The sequence below is a fragment of the Aphis gossypii genome, chromosome 2 (genome assembly GCF_020184175.1).
Source record: "Aphis gossypii isolate Hap1 chromosome 2, ASM2018417v2, whole genome shotgun sequence".
Taxonomy (NCBI): Eukaryota; Metazoa; Arthropoda; class Insecta; order Hemiptera; family Aphididae; genus Aphis; species Aphis gossypii.
In genome coordinates this window covers 43,092,086-43,112,344 of record NC_065531.1, presented here as the reverse complement: position 1 = coordinate 43,112,344, position 20,259 = coordinate 43,092,086, and the positions used below count along the sequence as shown (strand labels likewise).

The following is a 20,259-nucleotide window of genomic DNA, read 5'->3' as shown; positions in this document are numbered from 1 at the left end:
TAAGACACTTCCCGTATAGGTAGAAACGTGAAATTTGGCACAAAGGTAGATTTTACAGTGTAACTAAAGGGGAAAATCTAAAAATTGAATTTTTTTTCAAAATTAATGCCTCTCCAGTGTGTGTATTTCTTAACACGTTCAATGCCACGGCCTATTCGCCTTACGTTACTGCGTCGCCGCAACAAATTTCCGCCCGGTCGACTATTTTAGTATATTATGTTATTTGTTATATATTCCTGTTACACTCTGTATATCATTTTAAAACCTACACATATATTTTCTTATACTTTTATAAAGTACTAATAATATTATTTAATATATTATACTATTTTAATTTTATATTGACGATAAACTGCTGCATAGATACATATATAATATCATTGAAAAAACTATATAAATATGTTTGTTTATAACTTATAAATAATATTTTAATTAAAATCTACTAGATTTAATTAAATTCTATTTAGTACAGACGATAATATCCAGTATATATGTTTGTATTGTTTCACACTTGGTCAGTTTCTGAATGAGGAATAAAACATCATTATCGAATGTGCTCGCTTATGACTTACGAGGATTATGGAGAGAAGAAGACTCGGAAAAAAGTAAAAGGTTTAGATTTCTTCTCAAAAAAGACAGCGAATCATAGTAAGTAGTGGTATCTACACAGAAACTGACCAAGTGTTAAACAATACAAAAAAAAAGAGAAGTGTTGCTCCTTAATGTAGGAATGCATTGAGATTTTGAATTAAAAAATAGCTGACTTGACCACAACGTAGATTTCACTACTTTGATAGGCCGACTTTTTTGGGAGAGAGTTTGGAACTTGGCCTTTTTTCACTGTTAGGTTTTTGTTGGGAATTTATATTTTCTTTATAAAATACATTATTAGAAGGAATTGACCAAAAACAAACAATAATATTATATTAATATTATGTATACATAATACCTATTGCAAATAAATCTAAGTGTATTTAATGTAGACCACACATGTATAATATACAAAATGAATTAATGAATATCAAATAAATAATATATTATTATCATTGATATTGATGTATACCTACATGTTTTTAATTCTGATCAATAAAACTAATAATTGTATGTATGTAATGTGTACATTAAGTCAGTGTAGTTAAATAGCTCCATCATAGGTTTAGTTATTAACAATAAGTAATATATATTTTAATTATTAAAAAGCAGTTTTAAGTATACTGCTTCTATTGAGTTTTTATAATATACCTATTATATTATATTGTTTACTATATTATATTATTATTGTAAGAATATATTATAATATTAATTAAAATGGGGAATTGTTGGTTTGTTGTAGTTCAAACCTAACTTAGGTAGGTATACCTAGGTCCAAGAGTACCTACATTGATTGGGAGACATTGACTAAGATTGCGGAATATAATTCATTCGGTCGGATTTTTTTTAAACTTGATGCAAGTTTACTGTATGTACTTCATTGTAAATAAAATAATATCTTAATACGAACAAGAGGTTATGGAAGTCAGTCAGAATAGACACACAATAAGTAGATATATTACCTATATATATATATATATATATATATATATATATATATATATATATTAGTATAAAAACATATGTAATAAACTATTAAATCATTAGTAGATTTTTAATAAAACATACATAGCTAGGTAGCTATGCATGTACATTACTACATAAGTATTATGTAACCTACTAATTGATGCAGCACTTGGCATTTGGACGTCAAATATGTATTTATTTTGTTCAGTGGACATGTCAGTTGTATGTACATTATAAAATATTATTATACCTTAACTGGACATTGTACATTGTATGTATACAAAACAGTAAAATGTGTAAATATATATAAATTTAATAGTTTATGTACAAAAATGAATTAACAGTGAAGTAAGGAAGCTAAAGTAATTAAAATACAATAATAATAACAATAATTCCATCACTATAATAGTGCAAGATAATACTTAAATGGTTCAGAATATATTTGTAGTAGGTAAAAGACAATCAATGTATATTATAATTATTTTGAACCAATTATTTTACAGCTTTTTATTAGCGTCTAGATTTAGAAATTTGAAAAAATACGTAAAAATTACGAAATTTCTCTTTTTATTTAGAAATTCATAAGAAATTTTTGGTAAGAATCTAAGATTTGAAAATTTGACAAGAGATTCTCAATAAGTTGTTCTACCTTTCTGAAGAAAAAAAATATTGGATGTTCTCCCGTTTTTTCCGTACACGAATTTCTTATTTTGAAGTCATTCAAAAAAAAATAATCGCAGACATTTGAAAATTTTACCAACTGTTAAAATTACTATCTTATATACACCAAAAAAATTAAAAAATAATTTGACAATTTTTGGGCTAATTGTAGGCCTAAGCAATTTGATGTAAATTATGTAAATGTAGCCTTGGCAAAAATGCTTAAAAATGTAAAATATGAAAACATATAGTGTTTAACAATTTCACCCTGGATATGCCACTAGCAACTAGTCTATAATAAAACATTGCATTTATTGTATTATTATTAACTTTAAACTTTTTTTGCTTAAAATTAATCACAATGTTTGGAAGATTTCATTCTGTAGGTATCTAAAATAATAGAATTAAAAGTTTGAAGTCTCCACCAAAAATTATTTGTAATTACAACAAAAACTAGTTATTATAACTAATTAATATTGCTATTCTTTGTTTAAATGTCTAATTTTTTACAAATTTAAATTGAATAACAAAAATTTAAATTGAAAATTTAACTCAAGGTGGATCAAATGCAGAATATTTCCGTAACCGAAAAGGATGGTTTTCGCTTAATGTCCAGACTGTAGTCTCTCCTAAGTTGAAAATGATGGATATTGTTGTTCGCTTGCCAGGTTCAACATATTATTCTATAATATTTTCACATTCAAAAATAAATAATGATTTACATGTTACTCAAAACTGGGGAAATAGCTTAATAGTGGCAGATTCTGGTTATGCCAACACTATGCAGTATGCATATTGTCACACCATTCCTGAACCCCCCTGAAGGGCCAGAAAACTTGTGCAACGAATCTCAAATTCGTACTAGAATTTAGATTTAGAACAATTTACTTTTAAAACACTATAAACGTATTAAGTAAAAACAACCGGCATTTTCAAAACACGATCGCTGATAATAGCAAAAGCAAAATAAGATAACACACATTTTACAGTATGACCATTCGTAAGATATTTTGATTTTACGATTAACCTCTAGTTAATTAACTGGCACATAAATTTAATTTGATAAACAGTGCACTATTTAGTATTTAACTGGCATTTTAAACGATAGTTAAATTAATCTGATGGTTAACTAACTGGCAGTTATTATACCAATTGAAAAACCGGGCCTAACACAATATGAAGTCTGAGACATGGTTCACTATCGCCTATCGATAGACGATAACAATATTAGGCTAGGTTCACATGGACGCGCGTACACGCGCGTCGGTTAATCTCGCGTATTTAGATATGCGAGTTTCTTATACATCGTTCACATGGACGGGCGTACACGCGCGTCGATCGCGACAACGACGCAAGATTCTATTTCCGCGCGTAGCTTCGCGAAATTAAATACTGTTGATTGTTATCGGACCGTTCAGTTGACACGCGCGTTTAGATCCCCACACACAATAGTGGTGGCGCCTAATCGGCACAGCTCAAGGGATATGCGACATAGGGCGGAATTTTTCAGAGGTGGCATTTAACATTTTTAAAATATATAATATAATATGCTAAAAAATACATTTTGTGGCTATACCATGTGGCCATAATTACATTTGTGTGGGTGTGTAGATACTTTGTGTTTGTGTATCCGATTTACGAAGTATACATTTTTAATTCACTTTGTATATAATAAATGTATAAAGGTAATATATATTAATATATATTAATAAAGGAAATAATATAAAATTAAATTAATAATAATAATATTATTATTAAAGACACCGTCTAGACTCATTTACTATTCTAAGAACGCCAGTTATTAAAGCGAAATGTATATTTTCAATAAATGTTATTTTTGAACATAATATATTATTATATTATGAAATTGTACTGTGGTTTATTTTGTGATCAATTGCGATTGTTACCGTGAGCAGCTTGTGTCACTCGTATCACTTTATTAAATATTATAGTTTACTTTCACTGTGATCGGTTTGAATATCGTGTGAATTTATTATTCTTTGAAAAAAAGTGTCTTTTGTATAAAAAAAATATGGAAATTAACATAGACACATTAATCAATGAAGTTGAAAAAAGGCCTGCCATATGGGATATGTCAAGCCATGATTACTCAAACCGAACACTGAAGAGAAGATGTTGGGAAGAGTTGGTGCTTATTTTTTGTAGCACAGAGGATTCGGAAGAGAAGAAAAAAAGTTTAGGTAGGTACTTAATTAATCTATATTTTATTATAACAATGTTGAATTAAAATTTACAAAAATAGAAAAATATTTAAATCATTTTATCTTGCCATTCTAATTTACCATCATTTATAAAATGATTTGTAAACTGTTTTCGAATGGTATCAGCATCACGTACATTACGACCAGTATACTAGGTTGGATTAAGATTTGATAATGGTGCTTCATAAAGCGTATCTTCATATTTGAAACCGTCTCTCACTCTGACATAGTTATGTAAGACACATATAGCTTTAACAATATTTTCTGCAAACTCGATCTTAACATCTAGTGGTTCGCCATTTACTACACATAATGCCAAATGTGCATTCTACAAATCGACGGGCCAAAGTTAACCGATAATTAAAAATTTTTTTTTCGTAGGATAAAGTTTTACCACCATAAGGTCTCATTAAATTTTCTGTCATACCAAATGCTTCGTCAGCTACAATGACGTATGGAACTTTTATACCATCATTATCTGTTAGAGATTTGGGATCGGGAATATCTAATTTTTTTTCAGTCAATTTTTTATACAACGTAGATTTTTATATAACCCTGAATCGCTGTCTTTACCATAACCTCCAATATCGACCCATATAAAACAATAGTTTGAATCACACAATGCCATCAAAACCAAAGAAAAAAAATGTTTATAATTATAATAGATTGAACCTGAATCTGGTGGTTGAGTAATTCGTACATGTTTACCGTCCAACGCTCCTATACAGTTCGGGAAATATGCACGTTTTTCGAATTCGGTTGAAATATCTAACCATGTCTGTTTACAAGGTTCATTCATTACAATATTCTTTAATTTCATCCATAGAATTTGGCATACTTGACGTATTATGCCACTCAAAGTAGATATTCCAATTTTGTAATTATAGTGTAAATCGGTTATTGAGCAACCTGTTGACAAGTATCTGAAAAATATAAATAAAAACATGATATAGGTATCATTGTATAAGAAAACGATTCTAAACGGAGATCAGAGTTAGGCATTATTCGAATAAAAAATTATTATTCATTTTATTATTGATTTTTATTTATTATTTTAATTTTTATGATAATTCGTTATTCATAATTTATTGAAAGATTTTATTTCTTTATTCGGTTATTCATTATTTAACATTGACAAATACAGTTATATCCAATATCAGATGAATTATTTGAGCAGATAAATAATCTATTGAAATAATTAAAAAAAAACTAAATAAATGTGTTGTTAAATCATAAAAATTTTTAATATTAATATTAATATTAAATTAAAATCAAATATAAAATGTAATAAAAATTGAAATTTTATTTTACATATTTTGACTTTTTAGTGCATGTTTGCATGCATATTTTAGATTCTGAACGAAGTGATGAATGAATTGATTTTACAATGATGTGTGTTTTTTTTTTTTTTTTTGTGTCTGTGTACAGCATAACTAGTCGAAATAATGCTCCAATTTCAAACTATGGGGGTTAGGTTAACCTAGGGTGGTTTCCGATGTAAAAGTGAATATCTTTGGCGCGTTATAGAGGTAAAAAGTTAACATTTTCCAACAGTTTTCAAAAAAATCGAGAAAAACAAAAAAAAAATGACGGAAAAACGGCAATTTTTACGCAAAACCAGTTTTCGACCAAATCGATTTTTTTTTATGGTTGTAATTCAAAAACTAATCACTAAAAATACTTGAAAATTTCACCAAATGTTAATGTCAGTGGTATCTGTATATAGTTAAATTTTCAAAAAATTTTGACATTTTTTGAGTTATTTATAGACCACTGAAATTTTCGATGTTTTTTGAGAAATTTTTTTTTAAAGTGTCGATGACCAAAAAGTATTGAAAATTTAATACAAGGTTCCTTATGAGTTGTTTTTATTGTAGCTAAAAAAAATTAAAAATCGTTAGTCACAATTTTTTTTATAAGCGTTTATAGTTCAAATTTTTACGAAATCTGTCGAAAACGCAAAAATTTGCAAGTAATTTTGAAGTTGAAAAATCATAAAATTTTTTGTGTTCATAACTAAGGATTAAAATTATAACACTAAATTTTCCATAAGTTTTCCTTCAAGTAGCTATATAGAGAAAACTCATAACATCATTATAGGAAAAATTGTATGTGCGTTTGAATTTTAAATTTTTACGAAATAGCGTAACGACAACGATTTATCCCAAACGATTTTAAATATTTGTTATTATTCAACAACTATAAGTCGTAGATACTTGAAAATTTTACCAGTTATTAAGATTCGCGTTTTCTTTACGTTATTTAATTTTTAAAATATTTTGAATTTTTTTGAGCTATTTATAGACAACTGAAATTTTCAATTTTTCTAAAAAAATATTTTTGAAGTGTCGATAAAATATTTTTGGCCCTATCAAAATACTTGAAAATTTTATACAAAGTTCCTCATACGTTATTCTTATAGTGATTAAAAAATTATAAGAATACATCGATACAATTTTTTTTTTATTAGCATTTGAAGTTCAAATTTTGACGAAAATTCGTCAAAATTATGAATATTTGCAAATTATTTTGTAGGTATATTTCATAAAAATGTTTGTATAAGTAGCTAAGAGTTGAAAATTTAATACAAGATTTTTCAGAAGTTTAGCTTACAATAATTATAAAAGAACTTAAATTTTGGTGTATTCAGGCCATTAAAACATAAACCACCTTTTTCACCAACAACTGGAAATTATATCCTAAGCTGACAAATCATCTTCGTTCAGAATCGTAGTTAAAATTATTTGAATTTTTATGGTTATTTTATTATTTTTTATACCATTAAGTTACATGAGAATTAAAAAAATATATTAACGACTAGTTATAATTATTACTACACATTTTTAATGTTATATTGTTGTTGTTATTTGAATTTTTATAATTTATAATTAAATAATTATTAATTATTATTAGATTGTTAAATTTAGTGAAATTTCGATAAAAATTTGTTTGGTAGTTTATCGGTATAATAGGTACTATAATATCTACCAAGATTCACCGATTTTTGGTATGTGCAGGATTAGAATTACAAAAAAGATGGAAAGGTCTTCGGGATGGCTATGTAAAAGAAGTTAAAAAAATGAAACAAATAAAGTCTGGATCGGGAGCGTCTGCGAGGTCGTCATATTTATACTATGGAAGATTACAATTTCTACAGCCTACTATAAAAAAAAATTTGACTGAGAGTAATTTTGAGACTGCAGAAGTTGGTGATGATGAAGACGTAGAATCAGCCACTGAAAATTTTATTGAAGAAGACAGTCCCAGTGCTTCAAACAAGGAAGGTATTTTCAAAACTCTTCCTAACCACCAACGAAAAAAAATAAAACTTCATCCTGCTGATGAACACTTCGCAAATATAATCGAAAAAAGTTTAAATCAAAGGAATGTCGCAGATAAAAAAGAAGACGATGAAGATAAATTGTTTTGTTTGTCTTTAGTTAAGGAAATTAAAAAAGTACCCGAAACCATGCGTTTAAAAACTAAAATTGAAATTTATAACCTAATTCTTAAAAATCAGTCAGTTTCAACTCAATCTCACCCTCTAAATACTACAAATATCTCTCAATCTAACCATTTAGCTACAGCATACAGTCAACAATATACACCACGATTTACATATTCACAATACGATCATCCAAATTACACAACTGCAGTTCCGTATGGTACGCCTCATCAAATGTACACTCAAATGAACCAAAATAATATAGTACCATCACCTGCCAGTGACATTTCTCAAGAGTCGTCAGATCTTGATATATTTGGATGAAAATATAATTTAAAAAATATATAAAGTGGTTCTATTTATATAAGTACTTCTTTTTAATTTTGTTAAACGTTAAAGGTTGATTTTTTTATTTTGTTTTAAATTTTAACATTAAAATGTTTTTTCTTTCATATGGTGATATTAAAATTTACTTTGTTTTATAATAAAAGTAGTATAAAAATATATTTCAGTAAATAATAATTTAAGTAAAATTTTTGTTTAATTTCCCTTAATTATTATTAGTTATAATAATTTACACAGACTTACCTTAAAGTGACGATAAGTTTTTCGTTTGGTGATATGCAATATCTTATTGCATTTTCATCAGCTTCTAGATCATCTTTAATTATGTCTAATAGATCATCAAATGATTTAATAGACATTCTAAAATAATTAAAAAATTTGTCATCGTGTTCTCGAAGTTTTGGATATAAGGTAATATAAAGACTAAAAGAAAGTCTTGTTTTTAAAATTGGATGAACCCAATATTTTCTTTCCCTTTTTTGTCTTTGTCTTCTTATCCTTCGGTGGACAACCCATAAACACACAGCATCTACTACGTCCATTCTCGATGGATGTCTGAACTGTACTAAAATATTATTTACTTTGATATCTATTATTTATTACTTACACTGCTTTATTCAACGCGCGTAAAACGCAGCTATCTGAACGGTCATACGCGCGTTTTGCGGCGGGCTAACGCGCGTGTACGCGCGTCCATGTGAACCTAGCCTTACGATAGTCGTCTCGCGTTCGGTGTGCGAGGCGCGAGCTTGTTGTCTTGTCTACAATGTCTACATTATTCAATGCACGTGGCATCAGAAACATTATAATTTATGTTTGCCAATCGGCCGTCTGGATTATCCGTCTTTGAACATTTTATTATTATTATTATATTATTAATTAATAATAGTGCACCACGTCCACGTGGCTAAAAATTGCTATTTTCGTCTCACGTTAGGCGTGACTTGTGTTTTGTCTACATTAAAAATGGTAACTAAACTCCAAAAGGCGCGAGCTATGCGAAAAAAAAATATCAGGACTCTACTCAGTCTAAGTACGTGGTTGAAAGTAATAATAGTACTTCTATTGAACCGTGCAGTACAAGAAATAGTAAAAAAAACAGTAAAAAGAAAAAAACCAAAGTCGAAACAGTTATTTTCATTTTATGTGAATATTGAAAAATTTACCAATAGATTAATTGGTAAAATAAAAATGCAATTGGTTAAAGGTAGGTGTACTGCCGATAGAATAATAAAATGAGTGCTGAACTATAGGAAACAAAATGTATTTATGTACAAAACGACATTTAAACATCTTAAAAAAATTATAAATAAGAAAATTAATCATTCTGTGGAACTACCAAATGATGATCAATTAGATTACCCATTGCTACGATTTATTTTAGGCGAATCTCGCCACTCTAAATACACGGAAGCTTTTTACTGTAATACTATATTAATATTACCTTTCACGTTTAATAAAACACTTTAAACTCGGTCATTTGCCATCATGGTCAATCTATGACTGAAGCCCATTATACAGCAACAATAAAACATCAGAATAAATGGGTAAGATGTAACGATACATCTGTACAGTTTGAACGGTGGCCTCGTGGTGCAAAAGATGTTTACATCATAATAATGGAAAAAAAAATAATCAAAAAATTCTTGATTCTAATAAAAACTAATGATATCACAATAAAAACACTACGTCAACTCCGTGTAAAACAACGCTAAGTAAAAAAAAAAAAATATATATATATAAATGCTATAAAATGTGTGATATTAGATGGAATCTAAGTAAATGGTCTGATGAATAAAATGTATGTATAAGTATAAAGTAATTAATTCAAATTTCATAAAAATTGGTTATTTATATAAATTTATAATATGAATTATTTTAACTCAAATTGATCCAATTTAATTTACTTGGCTAGAAGATTCAGTCTAAAAAATGTATAGCCAAGTACCTAGGTACCTACTAAGTTTATGTAATTTTTTCCGACTAAGTAAACTAAAATTGGTTCAATTTAAGTTAAAATATTTCATATTATAAATTTATATAAATAACCAATTTTTATTAAATTTGAATTGATTACTTATACATACATTTTATTCATTAGACCCAGAGGCGCCCGCAGAAATTTTTCTAGGAGGGGGCAATGTTAGGATTTGTTATATGATAAATAGTTATTTATCTTTAAACATTCAATTTAAAACATATTTTTTAAAAGCCAGGGGGGCAAATGCCCACGCTTGCCCTCCCTTCCGGGCGCCTATGATTAGACCATTTACTTAAATTCCATCTAATATCACACATTTTATAGCATTTTTTTTTAAATTTTTTTTTTTTTTTTTACTTAGCGTTACACGGAGTTGACGTAGTGTTTTTGTTGGGATACATTTTTACGAGATAGAAAAGGAGGGGTCTGAATTGGCAATAAACAAACATCGTCGAAGTGGTTCATTTAAATTTTAAACCATAGTTAGTGTTATTATCGTAACATAATTATTAACATTATTATTATTATAGGCACAATTCTTTTTTAATAAACGGTAAAATTTCAATATTTCACAAAATTAGATATTTAAACGAAGAATTTTGGTTATATTATGGTTATAATTTAAGCACAGCAAAGCGGCATTCACAACTCATTAGTCAACAATTTATTTTTTGTTTTTATTCCAGTTTTTAATAAGTACTGCATTTTTTACTTTTGACCCACCAAGTTTCATGAAATGCGTTTAAAATCATGTTCGTATGAAATAATTGTAGAAACGATTAAGCTAGTTTATGCGTTTTAGATTTAAAAACAATACAATTAAGTAAATATTATCATCCGGTTTAATTTATTCGTGCATTTTTTTTAATTAAAAAATTATAATAATTTGTCACCTACATAAACGGGCTGTTTAGCTTTATATAATTACATGAAAAAATAATCTTGGGAAATGGAATAAACGAAAAAAAATAAAAATAAAAATATGGGATTCGAACCATTCACTTCTGATTTACTAATTGTCACGCCTTACCCATTGAGCTATCGTTTCGGGTAAAATACGGTTCGGACGCAATACATTTCGGATGAAATATTTTTCGGATAAAATACGGTACGAATGATATATTTTCGACTAAAATATTTTTCGGATAAAATACGGTTCGGATGCAATATTCTTCGACTAAAATACTTTTCGGATCAAATAGTTATCTTGGTTAATATTTTCTGACTATATACTTTTCGGATAAAATACATTTCGTAAAAATATTTTTCGGCTAAAATACGGTTCTGACTTTATATTTTTCGTTTCAAATATGGTTCTAATAAAATACTTTTCTCATGATATATTTTTCGGATTAAATATTTTTCGGCTAAAATACTGTTCGGACAAAATATTTTCGGACATTTTACGCGTTCCCGTATTTTTTCCGAAAAATTATTTATTCGAAAAATATATTTTAAGAAAAGTATTTGTTCAGAACCATATTTAATAAGAAAAATATAAAGTCAGAACCGTATTTTATCCGAAAAATATTTTAGTCGAAAATAATAACACAGAAAATATTTTTTACGAAACGTATTTTATCTGAAAATTATTTTATAAGAAAATATTCATAAAGAAAACTATTTTACCCAAACCGTATTTTATCCGAAAATGATAAATGGCTCAATGGGTAAGGCGTCAAATTTAATAAATTAGAGGTCGTCGGTTCAAATCACACATGGTAATAAATAATATTTTAAAATTTTTTTTTCGTTTTTTTAATTCCTTCAAACTTTACTTTTTAATTTTACATTAATCATTAAAACAATAAATTTCCTTAATTTCTTGCGTGGGCCAAGAGGATGCACCCTTAATCAGGGGAAACTCGCTCTGCTATAATTTTTACGATTATACGACAACCTATATATATCTACAGTGTATAGTGGATGTCAAGTGAATCTTATCATTGATTAAGAATTACCTACTGTGGTGGATGTATAAATTACTTATATTTAATTTGAATTCAATGATAAATCATTGTATACAGTTTAAAACGATTCTAAACTGAGATAATTTGTTAGCCTAAAAACTCCAGAAAAACACTGTTTTAATCTTTCAATCCTTCGCTATAAATGAAGTACATTTTACAATTAATTTTAATTTTTTTTATATTTCAACTGATATTAAATCACATATTACATTTACCTAGGTATTTAAATTACATATTTTACAAAAAAACAAGCGAAATATTTTGAAAATAAAAGTCTGTAAAGAAAATACTAATTTAATAATTTTGTAGATGTTTCAGGTTTTTTCTGCTTAAACTTTTTTTAATAATAACAAATGCCTAAAATCGTTTGTTAATATATCGTTATTTTACTCGATTTTGTAATAATTTAAATTTCAGAGGCTCATAAAATGTTTTTTTATGGTGACTCTATAGTTTATGTTTTTGTTATTTGAACGAAAACTTTTAGAAAACATTTTATAGAGTTATTTTATCTTAAGTTTAAAAACCATCTTCATTTTTTTCAATTTTTAACTACAAAATTACTTTTACATTCTGACGATTTGACAGATTTTGTAAAAATTTGAACTTTAAACGCACGGTTATAAAAAATAATTGTGATTAACGCACGATTTTTGATTTTTTTAATTATGATAAGTACAATACTTATTAGAAACCGTACACATGTATTTAATAATTTTATGTAAAGACTAGATTTCTTTATCGACATTTCAATGAAAAATACTTAGAAAATTCATGAAGACATGTTTAAAATAATTATTGAAAAGTGCAATGAATTTGGTTTATTATTTATGCCAAATTTATGTGTAGCAGATTTTGAACAAGCAATCCATAATGCGATCAATGAAATGTTTCCATTATGTAAAATAATAGGTTTTAGATTCCATTTATCCCAATCATGGTATCGAAAAATACAAAATTTAGGACTTACAACTGATTATAGATCTGAAACAGAAGTTGGAAAATGGCTTCGTAATATATTTGGTTTAAGTTTTTTAAATGCAGTTGAAGTTGGCGAATCTTATACAGATGATTTTATGTCAATTATCCCATAAAATCACGCTGTTCAAGAATTTAGTAACTATTTAGTTGATAATTATATTTCTGACGAAGGACTTTTTCCGCCTCATATTTGGGCTTCAAATACGATTTCTAGTCAAAGAACTACAAATGCATGCGAGTCATTCCACGCAAAGTTCAATAAATCATTTTCATCACCACATCCAAATATATTTGTATTTATTGATGTTTTAACACAATTACAAATCGATACCTATATTTTAATGCAGAACACTGACACAAGACCATCAACAACACGGTATCAGAAAAAAATAAATAATATTGAAAAATATATTGACTTATATACTCAAAAGCGTATTACCAGGCTAGAATTTTTGAATGCAGTTTGTCATTACTACTAAAAATGATAAAAAAAAATAATAATTTTGACAACAATTATATTTGACGATTTAAAAAAAAAAAATTAAAAAAAATGTATAATATAATATAATACAATGTATAATAATATAATATAAGAATTATAATGTATAAATATATAATTAATATAATGTGATATATAAAACAATCATTTTTAACCACGCCAATGATTAAAATCATTGTCAGTCCTAAGCCTGTAAGTGGGAAGGAAAATGAATGTTCACTAAATGTTTAACTCCTTCAAATGTATGATAATTTGGTTGAAATACTTTTTTTGAGCCCAAGTGCAATTTGACTACTACCTGATTTTTACTTGAGTGTAGTTCGACCATTACCTTTTTTAAACCCAAGTGCAATTCGACCATACCTGTATTGCGAGCGTTATGTAACATGTTCTATTGTTAACAGAATGGCCTGTCCCAGCCGGTCTTTCGTTATATTGTGTTCAACACGCGCAGGTCAGTTTCTAGAATCGGTAATGAAACTCTGCCCAATACATTGATACCCAAAATAATTAAAAATCTATAGCAATGTACACAATTATCATGGTAAATACCCAATTAATATTTGTATGAGTACCATTATAATGTAATGTAGAGACACTATAGAGATAGAATACACTGACACAGGTAAATATATTAAAGCTATTCTCATGTATATAATATATTAATATCCTTATTTATCTAGATTCTTTGATATATCATGTTCAGACGGAAGATTTTTATATGGACTTGACGGCCAACCATAACTTGTTGGATCGGATGGACACTGCTAACCTGCCCAGTGACCATCCGTGTTATGTGGCAGATAGGAAGAAGACTACGAGATATTTTTCTGATGAAGTCGATGGTAATGTGATTACCGAGTTTTGTGCGTTGAGGGCGAAATCGTACGCATTCAACGTTTACACAGGGGAAAACAATGTTGGAGGAGGAGAGAAGATCAAGGCGAAGGGTATCAGGTCTCATGTGGTTAAGAATCACATGACGTTGGAAGACCATAGAAAGTGTTTGTTTGGAGAATTTGGTGTGGATAAAATATATATAATGTAAATCTTATTATTGTAAAGAGTGTGATAATTCATATAATAATAAAGATAAGCATATGCCATATATGTATTAAATATAAAAATGTATGTGGATTGTGTATGAAATCTGAACATTTGAGTAGTACAAAAAATAAAATATATTGCCAAGATTGTAACAGATATTTTTATAATCAAGAATGTTTAGATAATCATTTTTTTGTATGTATGTATGTACGTAAATGTATTTTTTTTTTTTTTTTTTTTTTTTATTGAACAAAAAGAAACATCGGCTACGTGGCCATTAGTTATAGTAATACATTATTTTTTTTTTTTTAATTTTTAAAGTTTTACAATTGATATAAAAATTCTTAAATTAGGTTGTACAGTTTGATTTCCTTTAAGAAGTTGATTATGTTGATATTTGATTGAAGGTCTGGTTGTAAGGCTTCACTAAGTTGATATGGAATGGAGTGTTTGGATCTTGAGTCTACGTACATGGAACAATCAATGATTATATGTTTGACAGTGACCACCACTCCGCATGTTTCGCATATGGGAGGGTCTTTTCTAGCCATGAGGTGGTTGTGTGTTGCGAAGGTATGCCCAATACGAAGACGATTTATAATAGTTTCGTCTTTCCTCTTTAAACCGGGGTTTCTCCATACTTGGATATTATTTTTTATTGTGTTTAATTTGGTGTTTTGTTTTGTCCAGTGATTTTGCCATTTATGAAATAGGGTCATCTGTATAAGTTTTTTAAAATCTTTATAAGTACTAAAATTTAGCATATGAGTGTCAGTAGATGAGGCTGCTTTAGATGCTTCTTGATCTGCCAATTCATTGCCATCAATTCCACAGTGTCCAGGTATCCATAAAAAGGCTATTTCTATTCCTTTTTGACTTACTTCATAGGTTTTTTCTTGGATAAGTTTAGATATATCTGATGGATTTGTAAAGTTATTAATGCCAGTTAAGCTGCTAAGAGAGTCACTAAGAATTAAATATTTATTGTGTGACGTTTCTTTATTTATGATTATATTTTGTAATGCTTTATATATGGATAATGCTTCGGCTGTGTAAATAGAACATAAAGTGGGAAGTTTGTAGGAGGAGGAGTTTTCCGTTATTATAGATATTCCAACGTTTTGGTCTGTTTTTGATGCATCGGTGTAGATATGTTTGTAGTTGGGGTATTTTTGTAATGTGTTTTGAAAGACGTTTCTGTACATAATAGGACTGGTGTTTTCTTTTTTGAATTCGGAAATTTCTAGGTTTATGTCAAAATACGTTTTCCACGGGGGGAAACACGGGGGTTTTGTTCTTGCTAGATGTTTTAAGTCTATGTGATATTCTTCAGCTTTTTTTATGTTTTTGGCTAGATATTTATTTGAAGGGTTTTCGATATTTATGAGTGATCTGGCTGTATATAGAAGAGTGTTGTATGTTCTTCTTAAATCCGGTGATAACTCGTTAGCTAAGTTTCTCAAGCTTTCAATGGGACTGGATTTGAAGGCACCTAGTGCGAAACGTAATCCCGTATTTAGAGGTGTATCAAGCATTTTCAAGTATTTTTTGTTGGCCGTACCAAATATGGTTGAACCATATTCAGCTTTAAATCTAATTAATGCTCTGTAAATCTTTAATAGTGAGGAGGTGTCGCCTCCCCAGGATGTGTGTGAAATGATTTTTATTATATTGAGTTTTTGTATTAGAGACGTTTTTGTGATTTTTAAATGGGGTAACCAACTGAGTTTTGAGTCGAATATCATGCCGAGGATTTTGATTTGATTTTTAGTTGGAATAATTCTGTTGTTTATTTTTAATTGTGGTATTTCTTGGTTTCTTTTTTTTGAAAATAAAATATATTGGGATTTCTCACTGGAAAAATTGAAGCCAGTGTTATAAGACCACTTTGTAAGACTTTCAATGGTTTTTTGTAGGTAATATTGTACCGTCTTTGTGTTTTGGCTTCTAATTAAGATGTTGAAATCATCTGCGAATAGATTGGCAGTAACAGGTGTCCTTATTGTTTCAACGATGTCATTTATTGCTAATAGAAAGATAGTTACTGCCAATGAGGATCCTTGAGGTATACCGTTTTGTTGTGAGAAAGGGGTTGAAAGTGAATTGGATACTTTTACTTGAAAATGCCGGTCTATAAGGAAATCGTTTATATACTTATACATATTACCGTATGCTAATATTTTACTTAATATTATAAGTACTCTGTGCTTCCATACAGAATCGTAGGCTTTAGATATGTCAAGGCTTAACATTCCTAGTGATTGTTTGTTTTCAAGAGCTAGTTCGATTTCTGATTTAATTATGTGTAGGTTGTCAATTGTGGATCTCGATCGACGAAAACCACTTTGTTCTTTATTTAAGATATTATTTTTTTCCAGGAACCAAATAAGTCGGCTGTTTATCATTTTTTCCATCAATTTTGTCATAGTATTTAACAGAGTTATTGGTCTGTAACCCTCAACGGAGTGTTTATTTTTTCCGGGTTTGATAATTGGAATAATTGTGCCTCTTTTCCAATCTTTGGGAAGAGTTCCTAATTTCCATATTGTATTGAATAAATGTAGTAAGTGATTTCTGGCGATCTTGCCAAGATTGTGAATGAAGCAATATGGTATTCTGTCGGGACCAGGGCTTTTACTTCTACATTTTACGAGTGCTACTTCCATTTCTTTTATGGAGAAATGATCATTAAGGCTAATTTGGGCTGGACCCAGAGGATTTATGTCAAATGTTAAGGGTATATTTTCTGCCTTTGTTTTTATTTCGTTAATGAATTGTTGTTTGTAAATCTTATCGTTGAAGTTGTCTTGGAAGTAGAAACCGATTTTTTGGGCAACCTCTTCTGGATCGGATGTTGTACCAGTCGCGTCGGTTATGTGGATTTCCTGATCTCGATTTAACCCTTTGAGTGATCGAATATTACTCCAAATAAGGGATGGGTGTGTATTGTTGTTTATGGTACTTGTGAATTTTTTCCATGATTCTTTTTTACTATTCTTGATTAAGAACTTAGATTTGGCTCTTAGTTTTTTGAGTAGAATAAAGTGTTCTTGGGTTTTGTTTTTTTTGAATATGCTCAGAGCTTCTTTTTTATTTTTTATAGCTTTTTTAATCTCGTCGTTCCACCATGGAACTTTTGGTTTAAAGGTTTGGTTGGTGTGGCTTCCTATGGTTTTTTCAGCTGTTTGGATTAATATAGTTGTGAATGTGTTGACCATTTCGTTAATGTTTGATTGGTTAGAATTTGTTAATTTGGAAACTTCGTCATCAACCATTTCACTGAAAAGTGTCCAATTTGGGTTTTTTAGATTCCATCTAATACATTTGTTATTATTTGATTCGCCCGTCCTAGGGGTGAAAGTAATTTTGATAGGAATATGGTCACTGCTGAATATGTCGGGTAATACTTTCCATTCAATTCTGTGTGCAAGTGAGGCAGAACATAGAGCCAGGTCAATACATGAAAAATTTCCGTTTGCTATATTAATGTGTGTAGGTGTTGAGTCATTAAGTAACGCGATGTTGTCCTTTTCGAGTAATGTTTCGATTTCCTTACCCCTAGGATCTGTTTTAATAGATTCCCATATAGGACTGTGAGCGTTAAAATCGCCTAAAAGAATGAAAGGTGTAGGAAGTTGTTGGATGATGTGTTCTATATCTATTTTTCTGAATTTTTTTTGATTGGGGAGATATATATTGCATATTGTGAGTTTTTCTTTCGTTTCAATTTGTACCGCTAAGACTTCTATATCACTGAGGATGTTTATGATTTGACTTGGTATAAATGCTTTGACATAAATGGCTGTGCCTCCGCTAGCTCTGCCTGCTTCTAAACGGTTTTTGCTGTAGCCTTTGTAATTTTTGAGGGGCACTGTGTGATTTTCTTTGAAATTTGATTCTTGGAGGCATATAATTTGGGGATCGTGGTCTTGTATTATTAGTTCAAGTTCTTCTTTTTTTTTTTGAAAACCGTTTATGTTCCATTGGATAATAGTAGAGTCTGTTGCCATGGTAATAATTTTTTTTTTTTTTTTTTTTGTTATTTATCTATTTTTTTTTATTTAAGTTACGATGTGTATATATGTATATTTTAAATTTGTTATTTATATATTATATGTTTTTAATACTGAATTTTAGAGTTGGTCCTCTGAAGGGTTGCACTCGCTTAGTGCTTTATTTAGTCTGGTGAGCCTGTTTTTGATACTGACGTTTTTGATAGACGGGTAGATCGAATCAATAATTTCGATCATTTCCATAGGTGAAATGTCAAATTGGTTAAGAATACTGGCGGGATTTTGCACGCCAAGCGTGTTTTCTATAATGTACTTGAGGTTTGTAAAGTTTATTTTAAGGTTTGGTATTTGATTGAAGGCAGATTTAGCAGGTGCAAGTGTTTCATCTAGCTTAATTACAATTTGTTCTATAGAATTTGAGCGTTTGGGTTTTTTTGGTGTTGGTTGTGTAGATTTGATAGATTTATTTGAATTTAGTAGTTTGGTTGTGAGTGTGACATTATTAGTTTGTTGTCTTTGTAATGTCGTCTGAGCCGGTGAAATGATTTCAGTATTACTCTGCTTGTGGTCGGGGCTGCTGTTAATCGAATCGGATGGGGCTGGTCTTTTGCCGTGATCTACTGCCGGTTCCTGGCTATGATGGGTCGTGTTAGGTATTTGTTGGGGAATAGTTTCAATATTAGTTTTAGGGTTAATAGTGGCGTCCGGTACGTTAGGTATATTGGGTACTGTATGTGTGTGGTTATCTGTAACGTGATCTCCGGTGGCAGGAGGTGGGATGTTGTTGAGGCTGTGTGGTGTTTTATTTTCAATAATATTTTTGCAATGATTTGTGGTGTGACCTGTTTGTTTACAAAGATAGCATGTTACTGTATCATCGGAGAAAAATATCCGATAATCAGTATGGTCAAAGTTAATTAGTATTGAACTCGGCATTTTTTCGTTATCTTCCGGGTGTATATACAGTTGTCGACGAAAACTGCCTATATGATCATACTCTTCGTTGCCGAAACCGGCTTTCATAAATGTAATCGGAGAAAGAATTCTAATCGGGATATTAGTAATAGCATTTGTGATTATGTCATGAGGTATAATGGGTTGCACGTTGGATATGATTATTCTTTTCGCCGGATTGATAAGACGGCGGTACGATAATTTTATATTATTAATAACAATATAAGGTTGTTTGGTAATAATTTGATCGACAATGTTCTTGCTAGCAAAATATATGCAAAACCTGTTGTTGGATATACGCGATGCGAATTTAATATTTTTTGGAGTGGTTATTAGACTGAATGCTTTTATGTACTCAATTTGGGGAACATCTTCAATTGTGTTAAATACTATAGCTTGATCTTTCTTTGGGAATAGTGAGTTTGCGGTTGTTTCTGCGAATGTTTTGAGAACGTTAGATTTGGGTTGTGAGTTTGTTGAGATGGGATTGTTTAGGTCGAGGGTGTCCATGGTGTTGGACATATCGGCCGGGTACCTATACTATGGTTTTGGGGGGACGAAGTAAAAATAACATACCTTCTTAAT

General features: G+C 29.4%; 2 protein-coding genes across 2 annotated transcripts; one reads left to right on the top strand and one right to left on the bottom strand.

Moving 5' to 3' along the window:
* Positions 1 to 3,917: 3,917 nt before the first annotated feature.
* On the top strand, positions 3,918 to 8,336 carry LOC126550358 (uncharacterized). The gene is made up of 2 exons (XM_050201738.1): positions 3,918 to 4,418; positions 7,457 to 8,336. The coding sequence occupies exons 1-2, from the start codon at positions 4,250 to 4,252 to the stop codon at positions 8,206 to 8,208; spliced, it is 921 nt and encodes a 306-aa protein (XP_050057695.1). The 5' UTR covers positions 3,918 to 4,249; the 3' UTR covers positions 8,209 to 8,336.
* On the bottom strand, positions 4,573 to 8,936 carry LOC126550357 (uncharacterized). Its single transcript, XM_050201737.1, has 2 exons — positions 8,473 to 8,936; positions 4,573 to 5,362 (listed from the first exon to the last, which is right to left on the bottom strand). Exons 1-2 carry the CDS (start codon positions 8,769 to 8,771, stop codon positions 4,960 to 4,962), a joined length of 702 nt encoding a protein of 233 aa, XP_050057694.1. The 5' UTR covers positions 8,772 to 8,936; the 3' UTR covers positions 4,573 to 4,959.
* Between the last annotated feature and the right edge of the window lie 11,323 nt (positions 8,937 to 20,259).